The 22,654-nt window shown below is 40.5% G+C and overlaps 1 protein-coding gene across 6 annotated transcripts; it reads right to left on the reverse strand.

Annotated features, from left to right (window-relative positions):
* Positions 1 to 59: 59 nt before the first annotated feature.
* On the reverse strand, positions 60 to 22,507 carry MFF (mitochondrial fission factor). Of its 6 annotated transcripts, XM_083868765.1 has the most exons (9): positions 22,380 to 22,507; positions 17,881 to 18,098; positions 16,866 to 17,038; positions 15,812 to 15,900; positions 12,342 to 12,416; positions 9,055 to 9,213; positions 3,463 to 3,525; positions 1,275 to 1,356; positions 60 to 909 (listed from the first exon to the last, which is right to left on the reverse strand). In XM_083868765.1, the coding sequence occupies exons 2-9, from the start codon at positions 18,095 to 18,097 to the stop codon at positions 778 to 780; spliced, it is 990 nt and encodes a 329-aa protein (XP_083724891.1). In that variant the 5' UTR covers position 18,098; positions 22,380 to 22,507; the 3' UTR covers positions 60 to 777. The 6 variants fall into 6 exon arrangements, with proteins under 6 accessions (XP_083724891.1, XP_083724893.1, XP_083724892.1 ...); XM_083868767.1 differs by lacking the exon at positions 12,342 to 12,416; XM_083868766.1 differs by lacking the exon at positions 3,463 to 3,525.
* Positions 22,508 to 22,654: the final 147 nt, after the last annotated feature.

Genomic DNA, 22,654 nt, shown 5'->3' on the forward strand with positions numbered 1-22,654 from the left:
TAGTTTACATAAATCCTCAAATAAATTATCTTAAAATGATATTAAACAATGGGTTGGGGTTGGACTTTTTTTGAGAGCTTTATTAAAGATACTACACCAAAATCTTATACTCCATAATATTTTGATCACTCACAGACTAACTTGCTTAAAAATGTAGTTTATAGAAAAACATCTGCAAAATTAAACCTAAAAAAAAATACATATTACACACCTCTGGACAATCTGCATGTTAGCAAAGAATTCCTTTTATTATTCAACCTGAACATGTACTTAAACAAGGAACATACTCATGAAATAGGACACACTCCTTCATTATGGCACACCTCAAACTACTTGGACTAAAGGAAAACTAGTGCAATTGTTTAATTGCATCTAACAATAACAGAACAATAAAAATGACTTTTTATTCCTTTGTTTTTTGTTTGCTTGTTTGTTTGGTTTTTTTTCCAAACCCATTCCATTTGTTCTCTTTGCTCCACAACAACACCTCCAGTGGTTAGTCCTGGAGACCACTGAGTGCTTGAAGCAGACTCCCCATGGGCTGGTCCATGTTTACACAGAAGCATGCAAAGGAGGATACTGCAGCATTTGCAATGCAAATCTATTAAATACGGTATAACTGAACAAGGTGTCCCTTTAACACTGCAATTCTAGAGCCTTTATCTGTGGTGGAAGTTTCCAGTGTATTCATTATAAAACAGCATACAATCAGAAACAGAAACAAGGAATTTTGCAAATTGTTTGTTTTCAACTAGTAAATCTTTCTGAGAGCTGTGTCTAGCGCCGAAACCAAAGCCAGCTATTGAGTAGCCAGAAAGCTACAGTAATGGAATACATGATCATTTCCCTCTTAGCACGCTCTTTGTTCTCTTCCTCCAGGAGCTGCAGACGGCGATTAAGTTTGATTATCTAGAAACAAATAAAGGCTTTTAATATTTCATTAAAAGTTGCCACACTTCTTAGAAGCTTCTGAATAACCATGCAAAATTAGTATCTCAAAGAGATGGATGTTAAACAGTTGATAATTAGACTTTCTCTCTTCAATCAGTAGTGATCAGATCCTGCAGTCCCTATTATTTAGGAACAGAAACAGATTCAGGATCTCCAGATTCCCAGAACAATACATGATAGGTGAGGGCAGTCCAGCAGGGGCACAGAGAGGAGCCCTTGCCTTGCCTGTTTGTGGGTACCTCTGTAGCCAGAGAGAAAACTTCCTCTCCCATTTTACCACTACAGCTTTGTCCTGATGTTGTCAACTACCGTGTTTTACATACCTGTCTTCTTAAGGAGGCAGCATCTACCACTGTCATGTCATCGGGTGTTCCCTCCAACGTCGTATCGAAGGACAGACCGTATCTAGCAAATGAAGGACAGGGCTCAGCTGTCTCAGCCATGCACATCAGCAAGTACCATATTTTATCAACATCCTAGTAGATGTATGTTTTGGTGGTGATGGAGATGACAATTATAATTTTTTTTGCAGCTGTTACAGAGTTGCATTTCAACAGGATCCTAACTGAGTAAAGCACAAACACATACCAAGTGGGTAAGTGCTTGACTAAATTAGGGTTGATTGCTCTCCACACAGACAAACTTCCTGCTGACACACAGTTCCTCAAAAGACCATTTCCAGTTAACTGATTCATGAAACCTGAACACTGCCTGACGTAAAGTGCCAAGGTTGCAAGAGACCTGGCAAGAGTAGAAATAAGCAGACACTTGTGAAGTGTCTTATGCTCAGTACCTACTTCAATATCCCAAAGGGAACTTACTGAGGTTAAGCACCTCAGTCACATTAATCTCTGTATTTTAGGCAGAGAACCTGGCAAACAAGGCCCAGTGCAGGGTCAGCACTGCTTGCTGAACTTTGTGTGCATTAGAAAGTTTTCTCTCAGGGCACTCTTGGTTTTCTGAATGCAGCAATTCAGAAAGAGCATTATTCCAATTCCAAGACAAGTTAAATAAGTACAGAACATTTATTACCAGCTTGAAAGTGGCAGAAAGTCTATATAGGTTTGTATTTTGATTATCCAAGTGCTCACTCTTAACCAGATTCATTTTCAGCAACAGGTAAAGCAGTTCCTAATCCTCCACCTACTCCCAAGCTTCTCACTTTCTGTCTTAAAATCTCAGTTTCCAATATCAGCTCCCCTTGACTTTCTTATGAGGACCTGTGAACAACTACTGCACGCAGCTTAAATGGAGCAAAATAATGTCAAGGTTACCAAATTCCCAACAAATACACCTAAAAGAACATAAAGCATTTAATGACAGTTAATTGTCAACTTGAACTAACAAGAATATGAGTAGAATTCCTGGAGCTTGCAGAATGCCCTTAACAGCAGAAACTACTTTTGCACTGCAGGTTCTTCCATCGCTTTCCTAAAACTTCTCTGGAATGCCCTCAGCTCAAGCAGCCTCTCTTCTCGTAACAAATTGTCAGGTTTCCATGTATCACTGCCCATCAATTTTTTGTTTCTAAATAAGAATTGCTATTTCTACATCAGAGTTGCCCTACTCTGGACTTCAACAGTGAGATTCTTCAGCTTTGCAAAAAAAAAAAAAAAAAAAAAAAAGAGAACTTTTCCTGGCTCTACACATCCTCTGAAAACCAGAGAAATTTCTGATGAGGGTCTTTTTGTAGCTGTTTTTTTGTTAGTAGTACATGGTAAAAAGATTAAAAATTTACACCGGATCTACAGCACAGTTGTCTCTCATCCTCTCCTGGGAAAGGCAGGGAGGGTCAGCATTTCACAAACAGCTCACAAACAGTGTATCACTGCTGCTCTACAATTTCCAAATCTTTCCAAGTATTAAATCAAGAGGGCAATCAGCAGAAAACCCCTTGGGATGTCTCTTGGACCATTTCAGACACTGAATTCCTGAGTTAGAGAAGAATCACCTGTTTGAATCTAGTTTCTACTTAAACACAAATCTAACCTCCATTTTCATGAAAACACTGAAGTCTAAATAGCAAATGGGAAAAAAAGGATGTGAAAGGACTGCTTTTCTCCCATCATCCTGACCATGGGATGATGTGTCAATCTTCTCCCCAGTTCTACTGAAATGATGTCAATCCATCCAGACAACAGCAGTGAAAAGGCCTCCAGCTACAACCAACAAACAATCCCAGGCTGAGAGCACAATCCAAATTAGGGGAGGCAAGGCCAGATTTTCTACCAGGTTCCCTAATAAATAGTAAATACTTGAACTATACAGCTCATGTAAGTGCCTCCCCTCAGGCAATAATGTGAGCCAGAGTTCTGCAGCACATTGTATCTACCAGACAACTGAGATCAGCTGACTTGGATGGGGAAGGAATAAAGGCTGGAAATATCTCAAAAGTTGAGAGGCAGCATAAAAATGAGGATTGTGTTTTAAAATAACATAGCTGGAAAGAGGGAAATAGAAATCTGAATTTTAGAATTAGTGGATCATGACTAACAAAAAAATGCTCTTTACCTGGTGTTGTCATGATGAGGGTTAGAGGAAGTGGTAGCAGCTGACCCACCACGTAACATTGGCCTACAGCAGGATTTTGTAGATTGAAAGCAGAAGACAGAAACAGGAAATGACAAACAAGAGATAAGAGGTAAAACACAAAGAACAAAGGAACATCAAAATACTTCCAGATATACTCTATGTTTCAATATAACTGCTATAATTTATTTTGTTGTAAATTGCACTTTTGTATTTCTCTCATTCAAATTTAATCAACACTGAATGTTTTTGCAGCTAAGATGTGTAAACAAAATTTTGATGAAGCAGCTTCATTTACAGAAGACAAACTATTGGAATAGAAATTTAGGTGAATATTATCAGCCTTATGAAATAAACTTGGGAAACTACAGGTTAAAAAAAAATACCCCCCAAATCTAAAACCTCACCCAACAATAACAGGAAATCAATAAATGTACTACATATACTTTAAAAAGCCCTTTTAATCATCCTCTGCTCCCTGCAGTGAAAGGAGAGATTTGTCTTTCCTGTATTTATCTATGCTAGATGTAATTCAGAAAACCTGAATTAGGGCTGGCAGCCTAAGGGCCATGTACAGTCTGAAGGAAGGTAGAGCTCTCCAGGGAGAAGGGACTACAAGCTTCAAGCAGATGTCTTGAACATCCTTAAAAGTGTTGCTCTTTTCCCTTTTCTCTCTGGGCAGGGAGAAGAAAAGGTAGAGCTTTTTTAACTGCTGCAACTTTCTAATATACATGAAGATTGCAATGAGAAGTTCCTGTATTGCAGTTGACAGCAGATGTGAACACCAGCAGTACCCTATGACAAGCTGCCATTACGTGTTTCCAGTGCTCTGGTCATGAGGCATTAGGGTTCCACATCACAGGTGGGCAACAAACTCTGCAGGAGCCTGAAATCTCTTTTCAATCTTTAATTTTCTCTATGCCAACTGTAGATACCTTACCATGCATTTAACCCATGGATACTGCAGTCTATAAAACTGAAGACAAAGAGAATCTAGGTATGAAAATCTTTCCAGCAGATCCATGTAGGAGGCAGAGCTTTGGTGCCAAGGTGGCTGGGAGAACACTGTGGCCTGGCCTGAAACCAGCCAGAACCATGCAAAGTATCACAGCCACCAGCATCACTTCAAAAGATCAGGCTCTAGGAGCCATGGCAAACTCTGCTACCTGATAACTATTAATTGGGACCAGGTCCTAGTCCAGTTAGCAAGATAAATGCACCACAATGTTCTCTCTAGCACTTAGGCCAGCATGATGTATTTTACAAAACAGAAATCCCCATTTCTGATACATGCAATATAACAATGCTCTTACCAAAATGTACAAGGTATTGCACAAAGTTATCAAAATAAACTAGACCTAACCAGAGCAATAATTCAGCTGGTCTAGAATCTTCTCTGGCAGATGCTACAACTAAATACTTTGAGACAGGGTAAAAAAATCAAGCAAACAGCAGCTATGGAGAAGGTCACAGAATTCCTCTGAGACCTTAAGTCACCTGTAACTAACTGGCAGATAGGTGAGTGTACATATCCAGTACCCATCAGGCACTTCCCACACCATCTGACACAGGATAACGTTTGGATTCTGTGTAATGAGAACAACAGTCTCAAGTGCTCTCTAAATACAGCCACTGTGCTATCTTTTGGCAAACAAATTTTTAAAAACAGCTGTTGTAGAATTAATCAATCCTAACCCCCAACTACCCTTCCCAAGGAAAGCCACAGGCTTGGAGACAGCTGAGAGCTACAGCAAGGCACAAACCCAGAGCACTCCAGAATCTGTGCAAGTCAGGAACTTAAACTTAAGTCTTTGATCCCACTTCCCAACACAGCCAGGCTGCTAAGAAGGTGCAGGTGATTTCTTCCTTTTCTTTACAGTTCACATTTTATTTCATTACAGGTGGACCCAAAAGGAAAAGCACAATATTGCCCCATCTCTTCTATTTGCTTGGTTTTTTAGATCAACAGAGAATTGATTACATAGATCACAGTGGCCTCATAACTGAGAGCCTTACCCCAAAATTAGCAGCAAGTTTTTTGGTAAATACAGAATGTACAAGTATAATATAGGCAAGCCATTAAATGCATGGCTTTCTTTAAAAAAATAACATTAGAACTTTGAATTTTCTGGCTATTTCTGTCAATTCCATCCTAAACATTAGTGCATGATCAGAGAAGGTCATAACACCAAGACCATGTGTACTCCCTGCAAATACAGCAGCAACCTCAAAATGGTAGGGGATGCTCAGGAATACAGTTTAATACCAGTGGGAAAACAGGCAGTAAGACAAGGAGCAACTGAACCTGGTCTGTCTTCTGCTGCTTCCACAGTGAGGATGCAGCCCTAAACACATGGTCTGGGGGGAGGAAAACAACAGGGGATGGGCAATTCAAAAACCTGGGTCCAGCTTCCATCACTGCTGTGCCTGTGACTGGGGCCCTGGGGCCAGCACACACCCTTTTCTCAGCAGAGGCAGAACCTGTGTTCAAACACCTCTGCAGGTGTCAGCAAGGCCACAAGAAGGGGCAATAGGATAAAGGGATGTGCTCTGGACATGAGCTGGGTGAGCTCCTGACCTGCAAACAGGACTGGCTGGCTCCAACTGCTCCCCTTGCCTGTCTCAGTGCTGCCAGCAGTTACTCCAGTACAGCAGAGCTGCTGCCTTTCCCAGCCTCTTTCCCATCTCCACACCCATCTCATTTCCTTCTGAACTATTATTAACCCAGGCCAGAGTCAAGTGTAGCCCTCTTTGATGGTCTTAACTCACTTCTCATCTTATTTCTACAATGAAAAGTATGATTAACTTTCTCAATATAAAAAATTATCTTCTAAAACCTCAGGATACGATTATGTGGGTGAAGTTTGGCATTTAAGAAGGACAGAGGCTTTTTAAAAAGGGCTATTCTAAAGAAATCATAAATTGCCATGCTCTTTCCTCCTAAATAAAATGTACTGACTCAAGAGATGCAGAAAAGTTTAGATAAAGTACAGATTTCAAAACAAGACTTTAGAGATATGAAATTGTCTGTTTTTCCTGCATTTAAGACATCACTAAAATCTCCTTAAATGCATGGAGATTTTGGGGGGTTTATTTGTTAGACTGGTTTATTTTCAGATTTTCTTCTGCTGCCTAGAGCATAAAAATTCAGTCTTTAAAGGACACTAGGGGTAGGCCCTACAGTCATTCCACAGAAATTAAAAAAGAAAAATGGTTAGAACTAGAAACCAAAACTGACCTATTGTCCTTGTCCAAGCTGAAGGAAATGCAAGAGTAAACAGTGATCATTAAATTGTTGCTCATTTAAATAACCCTTTATGTGAGCAGTGCTGGCTGAGCTAAGCATAACTCATTATCTGCAGCAGTACCATCAGCACCTACCGTTAGCAGTTTTAGTAGATTGGAAAATGTTGGAGAAAAAAAAAATACAAGCTATAAAACAAGTTTAAAATATTTCCAATTAGTAACAAACAGCCAGATCTTGTTAGTTTTAAAAGATCTTTTCAAGTATTAAGCATAAAATGTTAAAATAGGTAAGGCTTTGAGATAGAAAGCACATTACACACAGCAAAAGAACAGAGTGCAGGTTTGGAGCAATTTAAAATGAACAATATTTTGCAACCATGCAAGTGGATCATCCAAATTTCACATTCCCACGCCAGCTGTAATGGTGGGTGTCTAAATACCCAGCCACAAAGGATACACTTTCAGCTTATTAAAAAGTCCATTATTTAGCACCTATTTATTCATAGGTGACTAGAAATAGGTTTCCCATTCCTTCTAGGAAGGTTAATAAGAACACCTCAAAAATTAACTCAAATCAGGATGAGTTATGTAGGTTTTGAAGTATTCATAATTCTCAAATTTTTCTGATAATTGAAGTTGAAAGTGTATGTATGTATATGGATTTGTTTTCCAGAATCCAAGAAAACACAGGCAAGGACATGTGTAAGAGAAGCCAGGAATAAAACCTGTTAGCTTCACTGCAGACTGGGGAAAGGGCTACAGTTCCAATCTATATTTTAACAAGGACTCTTGGCACAGGATCCATACTGTTCATAGACACTACAAATTCTTCTTATCTGGGAGCTTTAATTTGGCAAAACAAATTTATAATTATATAATTATATAATTTTAATATTGATAAGGAAAAAAATGTATTGATAGATAGGCATCAAAATTTTAACAGCTACAGCCTGGCATTTCACAGGATTAAATAATTCATTAGTTAAGCACCCAACCTGCAGTATTTCAAGGGACTCTATGCAGCTAATTTTGTTTGTTTTTCTGAGTCTCAGTTTAAGAACACAAAGCTCCAGCAAGACTGGAGTTCTTTACAATTCAGGAATGTTAATATGGGCATTTATATATTGTCAGGTCAGCAAATAGGGTGAGCTACAGGAGGTGCCAGTTTGGAAAGTGACTGCAAACACACAGACATTCACAGTAAGATTGGCTTGATAGTCACATTTCATTACCAAAACAACTAGAAAGCAAGTAATTTAAACTTCACACTACACACAGTAAGTATGCTGCTAAGATATTAGCAGAGGCACATGGCAAATTTCAAAGAACTTGCAACCCGAGACAACAGGCCACACCGAAGGGCTGCAGTAGAAATGAACAGTTACTGCCAGTGTTCTTAGCAATTATTTCCACCAATTCAACCTCCTGGCAAGTCCTGGAGGTCTGAGCCAGCCCTAGAGACTATGTGCAATTGTTACCTGAACTCCTGTGCTGGCATACAACTAACCTGGAAATTGCTTTTGGTAAATGAATATTGCCATTATTAGTCTTTAGGAATGTTTTTATAGTGTTAAACATGCTATTCTTGGAATGCTTCCAAATCCCAAATCCAGACAGTCCAAAGATACACCAAGTGAGCAAAACTCCACTGAAGAGAATGGAAATAACTATACAGGGATTGCCATGAGGCTTGTTCTGGCTCATTACTCTCAAGGTGTCAGGTTATCCATAAAATCAGAGACAGCAATAATCAGAGGAGCAACTAACTCCTCAGTGGCCCCTGCCTTTCTTGCTCTCAGCATTCAGGGTGGCCACCAGAGAGAATTACTCCCAATATAAACTGTAACAGTTTCAAGTCTGGACACACTACCAAAGTAGTCTACAATGCCTTGTAATATTCTACCCTGATTTTGCACATTTTTTTTTAATGCTTTATGACATCATCAACCCAATCTTATTGATTTGCACCACTGCTCACCAAAAGAAAAGCAGAAGACAAAGCTTGTAAATTTGCAGGCTCAGGGTCAAGTATTAAATGCAAAATACACTGATAATCTCAGAACAGCACAACCCCTTGCAGCCACAGGCTAACCCTTCCTATTAAGATTTTTATTTGAAAGGAAACCAAAACAATCCTATATTTGAAACAGAAGCATTTTGAAATGTGAATTTTGGACATTTAAATTGCTTATGAATAGTGAAAGCAAAAGGAAAGCAAAAGCAAATAATTTCATCTCATCGTTGTGTAAACAGAAACCAAACTCCACTAAAAAGGAGAAAAGAAAAACAAAGCAGCAGAAGCTGGCAGAATCAGGGACAACCAATCACCTGCGGTTTTCATCCAGCACATCCAAGACCTGCTGGTAAGCCCTACGAGTGGAAGACTGGATAAACGACAAAATGCCACGAGCAGAGTAAAGATTAATTCCATCTTCAGGTAACATATTGGGAGGACAGACACGAGCCTGTTGCAGTGATGGGGTCACACTGTTTGTACAAGCACAGTAAATGAAGAGAGAAATACTAGAGTCAGATTTAATTGAAAAAAAGCTTTTCAGATAGACCCCATTCCAAAATGATTATTTGCTTGCTTTTGGTTTACCCTTCTCCCACCACTGTAAGGTAACACTCCCAGATTCGAGTAGTGTGGGGATTACAGCTGCATTTACATATGTTCATCAGATATAAACACAGGTAGTAATAAGGAGACAGTTGTGATTCGTTATACAAGTTAGTCCTAGAAACTGCTTGTACAGCTAAATCTATACCTGTTGAAGTCAGTGTTCAAGCTCCCATTGACATCAATGAGAGGAGCTTTTTTACAAGCATTGGCATTTTAAGAAAATCCTACACATCATCTCTTTTCAAAATACAAGCCTTTTTCAATGAAGAGAATCTCACACAGAGCCCCTTCAACAAACATTTTTGGAAGCTGTGATCAAGACAGTATTTTGATTTGCACATGAACAAGTTTAAAGGCAAACTGTAACAAATTCCAAAAATAGTACAAAATTCACATCCCAGTGACAACATATTACATGCTTTAGCTTGTTGACTGTGATGCAAAAAAATATTATACAAAATATGCAGGACTGGACTTTGAACATGGCCATTTGGATTATACCAAACTTGTCTATCAGAGAGAAAATAGTTTCGATAAACTGCCTACGATTTGCTTATGTTTCTTTACATTCTAAGTAACTTTATTTATTTTTCCTGCACACAGCAAGACTTTTTTCTTTTAAATCTGGAGACTTTATTAGAGGTGAGATGCTTTTTAATAGGAGTTATTTCATGCTAATTCTAAATATTAACATGCATGCAAGCCAAATGCAAGCCACTGTACCCTTTAAATCTTGGGTTAGTTTTTATTCCTAGATTAGCACCCATAATTCAACATATTTCCTTGCCACTTGTGCTTTGCTACAACAGCTTTGGATTTAAAATGTCAATCTTTTTGACCTTGGCATTATAATAAAACACTAAAGCTGAGTACTTGGAAGTTGGTTTGATATTTCGCTAATCTCTAGCTGGGTCAGAATTCTGTGGCTACTCTTACTTGGAACAGAGCTGCTCTGCACGTGGCTGGCAGCAAAATCACAAAGCTGAGTAGGACACAAAGTTCCACTGAACAGAGTGAATCCAAGAATGTTACACGAATGTCACCTCACCCGCAGCAGAGCTCAGCCACCCTGGGCTTCAAGGGACATTCACAGACTGCACATTCACACCTGGGGCTTGGCTGGTCCTGCTCGTTGTTTGTTACCCCAAGGGCAGCAATCTTTTCAGGCTGCCATAGACTACATTTCAATAAATAGCTGGTTGCCTCCTTACAGCTTTTGTTGTTCTCCCACACTTGTAAAATCCACCTTTTTTCTATATTTATGATGACTTCTGCTTTCTAATCAATGGTAGTGGTCACAGCCACCCATTTTACTCCAGAATTGCACTAGAAATGCCTGTGTTCAGCAGAAAAACATCAAGCAGCAGGGGCAAGTTCAAAGTATTGCCACTAAAATGAATTTATCAGAATTTTTACTCCATATGGATTTTGCTGGATTGAGGCAAATGAGGGAAGAGTTAAGGCTTGAACTGACAGTATATTTTACATTAAAACTAATTTTTCCTGTACATCACTTCAGAGAAGGGTAAAAGAATTTTAAAAAAAAGGTAGCAAATAATATTTAATCATATTTCAAAACATAAAACATTGTGGAATTCCTATTGTCCAGAATGGTATTACTATAAATACTACAGTATTGGTATTTGCATACAAAGATTTCTGTATATACTAAGATGACTTTAAAAAATTAAAAAGCAAAACAAAAAAATTCCCAGTTTTAACTAAAATTGTACAGAATTCTTTAGAATTAAGTTACATGAGCTGATGAAATTCAAAGTTATTACATAAGGAAAAAAATAAAAAAAATGAGAACAATTCTATGAAAGGCACAAAGGCTGTGACTTGGGGGTAGAGAGAGAAGCAAAATTTTTCTTCTATTTTCCTTTTTCGGGATTTGAAAATGCTGTCCTGTAAGCATCTGGCAGTCCTTTGGACTATGGTCAGAGACCTTGGAGAAGAAATATTATGAAGCAATTACCTGATACACAAATCAGCCTATATAACATAAGAAAAAAAAACCCCAAAACTGCCATAAGGAAATTCTCTAATATGTAGTATGAGAATTTATCATTAGACATTGTGGCTATCCCCTTTCCCTCCACCACGTCTAGTGGAATGGTCTTAGTTGTGGGTATAATTTTATTTCTCATCTCTGAAAAGAATTCTTATATACAGCACCATGTACTTATTTTATTCCTCCCTGGGTACAAACCAGTCAATTCCAGAGCTTGGAACCAAAACAAACAAGATGAAATTAAAGACATTACTATAAAAGAGCACAGTAGCATTTTGCTATATGCAGTTTTTAGCTTAGCAATAATCTCCCCTAAACCTTCTCAAAGCATTTGTGGTGTACATAGGCTTTATTTTGGGTATTTCTCTGGCTTGCAGTTCTGGTAGCATCAAATGAGAAGTGAACACATTTAACTAATTAATGTTACTTTAAATTCAAGCACATTGACAGACGGCACACCATCACCTTTTCCTCCATGACTTGCATGAAGAACAGAATTTCTCAAACTGTGAAACTGAACTCTCTAGAAAGATGTGTTATTCTAAGGAAAAGGCTGGAGCAAAAAGAAAATTAAGTGCTGCCCACTTTTCCATGCACTCTTGGTGGTTTGGTGATTTCCAGTACAGAAGTGAAATCCTTGCATTCAGCATTGGCTGGCAATGACCAAAAAAAGCTTTGTTTTTCCAGCTATTTATAACTAGCCAAAGAACAAAGAGTCAAACCAATTAAAGCTATTTTGAATTTTAATTGTCCCTTTCATTGGCTGTCAGGTGTTTTTCCCTATGCTTTTTACAGAGGGAAACAATTTGGCCAAGTTTGAGAAACCCTGAAGCAAAATTAAAAACCACACATTCAGTGTAGCTTTTTCAAATTTTATACTCTAAACTACAGGTATTTAGTCAGAATATTAGTATTGAAGAGAGCTACAGAATTAAACACACTTTTGCTTTTCATACACCAGGTAACGTTCAGGCTTACGTGCAATCCTTAGTCGAAAGAGGTGACTGGAACCGTGGCATTTTATTTCTTGGGACAGTATCTGATCTGTGCCACCTTGAATAATAATTGTAATCTCTTAAGTAAGCATCCTTAGAAATAGAGGGATTGTAATTTAGAGTTGTCATTATTGCTACACAGACAGTTATTGTACTGGCAGGTACTTGTTAGTCCCAGGATTTCTAAGAGCATTAGAGAATTACTGACTTTAGTGAAGCCCAGCTGCCAAAAAAATCCTCAGAACTGTCTCTGCATGCAAGTGGATGACAAGAAGAGAAAGACAATGGAAGAGAAACCACTATTTGTGCATGTCAAGAACACTGTGATAGGGAGCCTGACCAAGTCTCACTTGCACAATCTATTCCAGAATGTTTAATTTTCTCACTTTGCATGTCAAGCACTGGAACTTCACACAGTTCATCTGACTATTTTGTCCAAGGAGGACAACAGTGTCCTAAACTAAAACTTAAGAATTGTAGTCATACTTTGAAAACAAAGGTTTTAAAAGACAGTGCTCCAAAGTGCCTCTTAAATCCTCATCACAGCATCTGAGCAGCCCACATGGACTTTTCTGTTTGAAGATGTGAACCAAACCAAAGCACAAAAGCAAAGAGCTGATTTTTGTCAAGGTAGAGCACCACAGCATTTGTTAGTGTAGAAGTAAACTATTTTTTCAGCCAACAACACTGGATATAAGAACTTTAGGAGCAGCTAGTTTCTTGTATTTTTGTAATTAACTGTAATCAACTAGAAAATTAGTATTTCCAGATGGTAAAGGAATTTCAAGGTGATATAAATAAGGCAATAGCTGCACAATAACATCTTCTGTAGTACAAAGAATAGATTTACATGAAACTTGTCTTTTTTTTTTTTTTTTTTTTTCAGTTTAGACTATATGTCCTGAGGGCTTAAACTGTGAGGAAACAAGAGCCAAGAGGTTACTTTTCCACCAAGTACAGAAGGCCTGGCCTTCCTCCATTTGTGGGAGCCACACAGTTCCACTGTGACTGTGGTGTTTTTACAATCTGAATTCCTAGAACATTCTCCTGAGAGCCAGGTACAAAGTCACATTCTCCACTTGGAGAGTGACAAAACCCGGATGAGGGAGAAATGTCAGACTCAGAGTGCCATAGCATTTTCAAAGTGATTTCTTTCTTTGGATCATAATGAATCAGAAGAAGCAATTATGACTGAGAAAGAAGCCATTTCCAGGAACCTCTGTGATTTCAAAGCAGATGATCTAACACTAGACACAGCATAACTTCTGTCATAAGAAAACAAGCACCTGGGAGGACAAGAGAAAAATGAAGTTCTATTAAATTTCATTATCTGCAGGTCAGAAGTGCAGAATATTGCATGGAATAAAGGAGGAAATCTTCCACATGGGCAGCAGAGAATACAGATCAGAAGGCTCAATATCATCTAGCTGTTATATATCTTACAAGCAAGAGAAGAGATCCTGGATCAATCAAAAAGATACAATAGAAGGTGCTTGGCATTGGAGTTATGATTTATTTGACAGATCTTATCAAGCACTGGTGTGGGCATCAGGAGAAGAAAACTAATCTCCAGGTGTATCATAATTTCCTGGCTTTTGTAAATGATAAACTGAGTCATGGCAGCTGCCAGTCATATGTTCCTTGATCACAGCCTTTCAAAATTTACAGGAATCAAGGTGTTCATTGTATTGCTACGCCTCTGAAGGATTGATAGTAGATTAAAATACTGTGACAGCAAATATCATTCAGACCACGTAAGCCCAGTAATTCTATATATAACTATTGAGTGACAGCAAAGCACACGGGTGAATTTTAGAGATTTAGGATTTTTAGATTCAGGAAGTCCAGACATGTGAAAAATCTGACAGCAGCTACAGGCAGAGCTGTTCTTACTATTTTCTCAGATGGCTGGCATGGCCCATGACTTTTGGAAGACTAAACTAACACGAGGACGAAGTGTAAAGCAATTTCAAGAAATTGCAAGAATTTCTTTACCATCTGTTTTTTCCTTTTTAAGTGCAATACATCAAAGACTGGAAAAGCAGAGCTGGCAGCATCAAAAGGAGAAATATTTCCACAGGAAGCTCCCATCACATGAAGACCATGTTAATCCAGCATGTACTGTGTCCAAACTACCAGATGGGCAAGAGAAAGCCATTCTGAAGTGACAATAAAGTGTGTCCAGTACAATGGGACATTACTGGATAAGTGACACCACGGGGAACTTGGACATCGAGGAGGCTGACAGGAACACCAGAGACTGAGCTGATCAGGAGCTTAAAGATCTAAGTTTTGCCAGCTCAGTAAATGCGTGTGACTCTGCAGACTTGAGCACCTAGATATGAGCAATCTATAAACTTGAAAGAACATAAAGTCTGATCTAATAAGAAGGGGAAGATGTGAAACAATATTTCCATGAGTATCTGGAAGAAGTATAACATGTCTGGAACATGCATCAGAGTGCATTTCATTTTAGCCAAATTAACAGGTGGGCAGATACGTAGTACAGATAGGACTTCCTAGTGCCCCTGATGGAAAGAGAAGAAAACAGGCATTTCTAGGGCATAATTCACTTGATCTACTTTAGACTAAAAATAGGTAGACCCTAAATAGGTTAAACACTTATTTCCTTCTAGTTATTGAAAATTAAGTTTGATGGTGATTTAGCAGTAGTTTTATACAGTCTGCATTGGGACAGATGAATCCTATCTTTCAAATCTTAAATCTAAAGCCTTTTCTAAGGCAAGTATTCCTTATGGCAGCTGTATTAAAATTCGTATATAAAAGATTCCTAAGTGTTATATTGCAAAACCAGTTATTTCCAGTTGGAATGATGCTGTCACTCAGAACAAGCCATAATTAATCCAAGACTATCATATCTAATAAAAATTTACAGACATGTATGTCTTCAGAAGGCCCACTAAGAACTGCTACCTTGGATGGTAACAACAGATGAAGTTTCCAATTCTAAATGCTCCTTGCCATTTTGGTCAGAAAAGAGTAAGACATATGTACTCACAGATTCCAACACATGAAGCACAGTGACACCACAGAAAAATTACTTATTCTAATATTTATGAGGAAATTTCTTCTCTTATGAATGAAAATCATTGTAATATTAACAGTGAGAGAATTGAGACCATTTTGATGCACAAAGAAGTTCATTTCCTGAAAATTCAGGGGGAAAAAATATTATACCAACTCAGAAACTGAAAAATCTCCTGAAATAATAATTCCTGGTAATTGGTGAAACCAACTGTGAGCCCACAAACGCTTCCACCCATCCACTGCAAGAAGTCACCTCCCTAAACAAAACCCACAGAAAAGAAGAAAAAGGCCAGTGTTATAATAGTTAAAAGGATGCTCTTGCCACAACATAGAGAACATTAGTTGTGGAAAGCAGATGACGAGGAGCAGGGAACAAGGCAGCGTGGCCCCAGGGGCTGCACTCACATGGAGTCGTTGCGGGCCAGCTGCCCGTTCTGCCGCGTGGCGTTCTCGCTCATGGAGCGCTCCCTCTTCAGCCTCCCCACCGAGCGCACCTGCAGCACGGAGCAAGACACACATAAAAGACACAGAGTTCCAGGACACAACACTCTGCTCTGGGGCTCTGTCAGTCACACCTGCCCTCAGGTACAAAGGCACACTTTCATGGGTTTCACAGTGATTAGGAGGAAAACAACTGATGACAGATCTGATGCTGGTACGTGTAAAATCAAGCTCCAAACTCACTGCAATCCTGCTGTTACCTATCCGTGTGACCTGATGTCAAAACTATGAACCAACAGAATTCTGAACATTCTCTGGAGATACTCAAAGCCCTCTGGACACAATCCTCAGTAACATGCTCTAGGATCACTCTGCTGAGGGAGACTGGACTAGATCAACTCCAGCGATCCCTTCCAGCCTTACCCATTCTGGGATTACTTCCTATCACCAGAGATAAAAAAATCTACTACTTAAAAAAATTAGTCTATAGAACATGCAGCTTCATAAATAATTTTCCATTTTTAAAGCGTCAGTTGCCATTATTCACCTGGATGCCAATGTTATACCATTCTTTGAAGTTAATTATTTCAGAGTTTTGTTAAACTCATTAATTCTGTGTGGTGTTATATCATCTGGCTATGAAGTCCAGAAGTTAACCACATACATTATAATATACAACTATATACATTACAAGAATCTTATCTTTTTCTGATATTCTATAAATGATAATAAAAAAACAACCTTGCAGCTTTCTCTTCATCACAAGGAATTTTTTTTAAAAGTATTTTGACTTTATTTCTGTAGGTAGTGAGTAAGCTTGCTGAGCATGGCAATGCCAGGCCATCTGCCACTTCAAAGTCTAAACAGAACTACTACAGTGCTAATAAAAATATTTTTTTATTTTCCCAACATATGTCAGCACCAAGTTGATCTGCACCACAGTAGAGAAATCACTGGTCATTTCACTTTCTTTAGTAGAATGCTTCTCATCTACGGAAAAAGCAAAATAAGTACTGGCCTCTTCACTTTGAGGTGTCTGCTGTGGAGGTTTTTCTAGGTCCAAAAAATCTAGTGGTCGATCACTAAGAGAAATAACACGGGGAGGAGTTTTCAATGCCAGTGGTTTGAATGAAGTAGACTGAAGAACGTCAAGGTCTGCTGGTCTGGAAAATGGAATGTCTTCACTATTACCTGCAAGAACATCAATTGTCAATAGAAAGCAAATTATTCTGAGGCCGGAAGGCCAGTGCTTAAAGTTCAAAAGGACATCACAGCAGTAACTTCTCCTGCCCATGCCAAATGATGAAGTATAACCTTCTTTAACAGGTCTTGTATGTTAAAAACTACTGTTAAAGTGCTCATAAAGACCATGTTGACACTTATTTGAGCAGTTTCTCTGAGGACAATGATCCTGAGTAAACCTGAATCAACTATTATGCAAGTGAGAGCACTCAAGACACAGTTTTATTATCAGCAGTGTCTGTGACTGCGGACATCAAAGCATAAGATATATGCATGCCACACATTTTGCAAACTGTTAGACCTTCAGCAGTTCTGGATTTGTCACTGTAAAGCCCATGACCACAAATACTAAAGTAATATTGATAGAGTCCACTCAGACAGATTCTTAACAAAATTAGCATTCTGATTAAAATCGAACACATTTTGCATGACAAATATAAAGTCCATCCCCAAAATTTGTTATAGTTACTTTAGCTTACAGTTAATTACTAAAAATCAGGTGTAAATCAATAAACAGGGTTTTTTTCCTCCAAAAATAGCATAATGAGATGGAACATCTGCAATTAAACCTTCTGTTCATAATTAATTCATCAGTTGTCTCCATTATAAGCTACACCAAAACTATTCATGAAACATGTTCAGACCTTAAAAAACTTCCCAAGTTAAAGAGCTTTAACTGTTTAAACACCAGATAGCCTTTTACAGGTTGTTCTTTGACATATCAATATATATATTTTCCATCCAGCAATCCGGGGAACTAATTTAAGTTTCCACCTGCACCGCAGACGTACCTGCCACTACAATCCGCTCTGGAACCTGCATGGTTACACTGGCATTTGGGAATTCTTCCTGGCTGTCCTTGTCCAGGTCAGAGTTCTGAGGAGCCACCTTGAGTTTCTCAGGGACCCTCATGCGCTGGCTGATGCCCTCGGTGTATTCCATCTCGTACTGCAGCCGGTTCATCTCCGCCATCTCGGCAGCCGGCGACGGGAACGCCGCCCCGCTCATCCTGCCGGGGGAACCCAAAACGCTCAGACAGGACACGGACCCAGCAGGAGGATGGAAAGGAGAGGCTTTCTTCACATTACCAGGGAAGAGGGAGATCCTCACTGAAGTCTTATTTAATGGAACAAACTATGCAGTAAAATTCATAGGAAGCGTAGTCACAAAGAGCTCAAGGTGCAGGCAATGAAAGAAGAACAAAGTGATTCTGCAGACAATGCTCAAAGTGAGGGTCCTCAAATTGAGCCGTGACAAACCAACCCAGAAATTCTGCAGGTAAGGTGCTATTCCTGCACTGGCTGGCAGAAATAGAAACATAAACAAACACATCAAATAAACAGTAGGATTGACAGGAAATCTTTTCAGGATTGGTGAGAAATCTAAATTATTGATTTGCATTTGCACAAATCCAGTGTACTGGTGGCTGAGATCTCACAAAACTGCATGTTGAGGCAGGGGAATGACAGAAAAGACTCAGCCTGGGCAGCAGCCTCCTCCTGCTCACTGTCAGTCACCCAGATCTTACCCCATCTTACAAGGACAAAGCTCCTCATCAACAGCCTGTCAGATCAGCTTGAAAACTGAGAATATTCATAAGCCTTCCCAAGTGCAGCAATTCTTTAAACTTCTCACTTCTATATTTTTTTTTTTATTAACATCTTACTTTTGGAGAACTGATACAAGATGGGGAAGAGAGAGAACAAGCCTTTATTTAAATTTTAAAAAGTTTGCCAATACTTTACTTTCCTAGAAAAGGAGTGGGATTTCAAATGAAGCAGTGGAGGAGTTTCCTAGAAACTGGGCTGTGAGAAACTTACTAATGCAATTGCTGGGAGTTGTGTCAAAGACCAAGGTAGCTTCAAGTTTGAAGTTAGATTTAAGGTTGAAAGAAAAAGAAATCCTAGAGCTTCACCTGGAGGTGGCTGGAAAGGGACTTCAGACATCTGGGAAAAGTTTTGATTACCTGGGCAGTGGCCAGTGGACCTTGCTGATGGCTCAGACCCAGGTAATTATGGGCTAGGTTAAGAGATCCTGAAGCTGCATTTGGAGAGGGGCTGGAAAGGGGCTCCCAGAGGAAACACTGAGCTGCAAGAACTAGTTGTGGGAAACTTTTTCATCCAGGCAATGGCTGGGGGGCTTGTCAACAGCTCACACTGAGATGATGGGGTTTTTTATCATTAGAATAGGAAAACAAAGTTTCTAGATGCATATATCCATACACAACATGTAAATACAGCTTTCCTGGGAAACCTGCCTATGCAAACATGGCTTAGTCTAGCACAAAATCTACCAGCAGTGTTGCTTAAGTAGGTCCCTAAATGAAGTAACCCATGCTGGCAAAAAGGCAGGGTTTGCCACTAAAACTGCAACTACATTCCTTTCCTATTTTTGGCACCAAGGCCACGTCACTGCGTGTGCACTTTGCTGAGCTGAAGGTGCAGAACTCAGAGAGCAAAAGGCCTCAGCACAGAGCAGCCACAGGGCAGGTGAGAGCCCAGAGCCCTTCCTGCCATCATCCCACACAAGCAATACTTCCACATTTATCAATAAAACCCCGAATAACCTTCAGACAATGGACAGAAGCACAGAGAAGGATCTGGATGGTGTAACACACAAATGCACACACACTGAGGATACCCAAGATGTTATCACTGGGCAGTCCATCCTGCAAGCCTCAGTGTTGTTTGCAAGGGTCCTATCACCACAAATCAAATAAAATATCTCAATAATCTCCAAGTGTCACTGTAGCACAGCAGAACAGGTGATCAGGGAGCAGGCAAAAAGGCCACTGTGTAACCTTAAAAACAGGTCTATGTAAACTTAAAAAAAATTAGTTTTAAAGGAAATGCTTGAATTGCCATACATTTAATCCACCTATATTCTCACTGTTTGCATCAAGTGAAAGAAAGTGAAACAATGTATTTAATTAGGAATAAACTTTATAGCCGTTAAAGAAGTGCTTCAGCATCTGTCATTTCAAAAATTTTAACCTTTTCACATGGAGTTTTTTCATCCCTGCCCTTTGATTTTACAAACTAGATTTGCCCCTCTTGCAAGACATTGGCTAGATCAGCCAGTGACATAAACAAAATACACAGGCTTCTGAGACTTTTTCATTCCAAAAGGTGCTTAAATGTGCTTTAAACATGGTGATCCGTAAAGCATCTACCAAACCCCTAAAAACTATGTCAAGAGAGAGACCAAATTTTAACTTACAGTACCCGGAGTATTGACTGGCAACAGCTTTAAGCACACTTATTGCTCACATGTGACAAAAGGTGTTTCCCTGCTTGCTGACTCTCATTTTGAAACACCTGGCCAGCTCCAGTTTTAGTGCTCACATATCCCTGCCCTGCAGCAGTGTTGGCACCACAGCTTCCCCACAGCTTGGCGTGGCTTTTGGACACAAGTCTGCTCGCACAGCAAATACTTTCCAGCTGCAAGGCAAAGCCTACACAACACCAGACAGCAGTAGGAAATATTTATAAACTACCTAGCACTGTGTGGGTTTAGCAGCACCTGCCAAAGACCTATAGATGCAATGCCTCAATATCTTCCTACTCTTGTCTACTTTGTGTCACTGAGAACTGGATTTGCTGTCAAAGTGATTTCAATTTTTACTCCTTTTCACAAGAGAACAGCGAGATCTCAGCAACAGATAAAACATTTTAATGAAGCTTCTGCACAAAACAAAGTTATGTTTTCTGCAATGTCCTTGTTACACAAAGCATTTTACAGAAAACATTAATAATAAATCAGGAGATTGAGGATTTCAAAATTGATATTCACAGAACTAAGTACCTCTTAAAGAGGTATAGAACTCTGAGAATGATAAGACAATAAAAATCCAATCACAAATACAGGACAACCAAACAGAGACCAGCTGAAGTGCAGATGAGCACCAACAGCATTTAATGAAAAAAAGAAAAGAAGGAGGAAATGCAGGGGACAATAAGGCAAGAGAGAAAAAAAAAAGGGTTATAGAAAGTCAGTTACATGTTCAGAAAAACACAGGAGTGAGTACCTCTTCCTCCTAAACAAAACCAGAAGAGATGAGGATGAAGCAATGCATACAAACGTGAGGGATGACTGTCTGACAGCATTTTGGCCATAATCACACATTGGCCATATCTGTGCTGCAACCGGGAATGTTCTGCACAGTCTGGAGCCCCAGATAGAAGAAGATGAGCTCTGGTAACACTATAGCAATGTCAGCACTGAGCTCAGAGGAGCTTTTACAACCCACACCGAACTGCAGCTTCTCCAGCTCCATTACTGTTTGTTCCTGATGTGGCTGCTTCACAGATCCTCTGTTCATGTGCATGGGAGCTACAAAGTGTTCCCTTGGCAAGCATCCAGATCTCCTTGGACAAGTAAAAAGGGGAAGAGGAAGACTCAGCAAAGTTAAGGATACAAATTAAGGACCCAAAGGACCCTATTCTGGGGCCCTATAGCTGTCAGAATACTGATCAGAGAGGCCGTGAACTAAAAAAGCACGAACGGAACAACGGGAGGGAGAGGAGCACCCGGTGCGGGCTAAACGCTGAAAGCTGTTCTGCCAAGTGCAGTTACGGGGGCTGAACTTATACAATAAATACACTGGTCCCTCTCCACAGCACTGGGATGATATCAACAAAATGTACCTATTACACACGAGCAAGGCTATGTGATCACAAAACACTAAAGGCTGCATTCTTCCAAATTTGTTTTACTCCAGCAGAACGTTTTAACACAAAATACTTTAAAAATTCTTTTTAATTTAGAAAAAAACACAAAAACACACAAACAAACAAACAAACAAACAAACAAAAAAACCCAGGAGAACGTTAGAAGACAAACGTCACTCTGAGAACCATTTTTCTGGAACACCCAATTATTGACTGCGCTGTGGCGACATCAAAAGCATTCGGGAATAGAGGGGGTGTAGGTGCCTCCTTCCCTCTGTGAGGGCCGGTCCCGGTGGGTCAGCCGGCACTGTCCGAGGGAACTGGGGCGCTTCCCCCCCGGCTGTCCCGGGGTTCCCCCAGGCCCGGCGGCGAGCCCGGCCCCGCGGCGGGGCACAGCCCGGGGGCCCGGCCGGCCGGGGGCGGTGCTAGCAGCCGGGAGCCGGGGCGGGACGGGCCCGGAGGGGCCGGGGCTGAGGGAGCCGCGGGGAGCGGGGAACACACGGGCTGGAGCGGGTCCGGCAGCGAGCGCGGGGAAGGGCCGGCTGCGGCCCCGCGGGCAGGCCGAGCCCTCCGAGCGGAGCTGGGGCCGCTGTTGCCAGGCGCCGGCGGTCCGTACTCACCCCGTGCGGCGGGAGAAAACCGGGGAGCGCTGCCGGCCCGGCCCGGCCGGGAGCGCCTCAGGCACCGCAACACCGCGCCCGCACCGCGCTCCGCGGGTCCGCCGCCAAACGCGGCCTGCGCGTCCCCATCGGCCTTCCGTAAGGGCCGCGCGTCACGTGACTAGAGGCGGGCGGAAGCGGCTCTTGCCGGTGCCTCACGTGCGAGGGAGGTGGGGGCAGCCATGTTTAGTGAGGGCAGCGTGCGCCGCGCAGGCGCCGTGGGGTGCCCGGCAAGG

This window comes from Zosterops lateralis (genome assembly GCF_965231275.1).
Source record: "Zosterops lateralis genome assembly, chromosome: 10".
Classification (NCBI taxonomy): Eukaryota; Metazoa; Chordata; class Aves; order Passeriformes; family Zosteropidae; genus Zosterops; species Zosterops lateralis.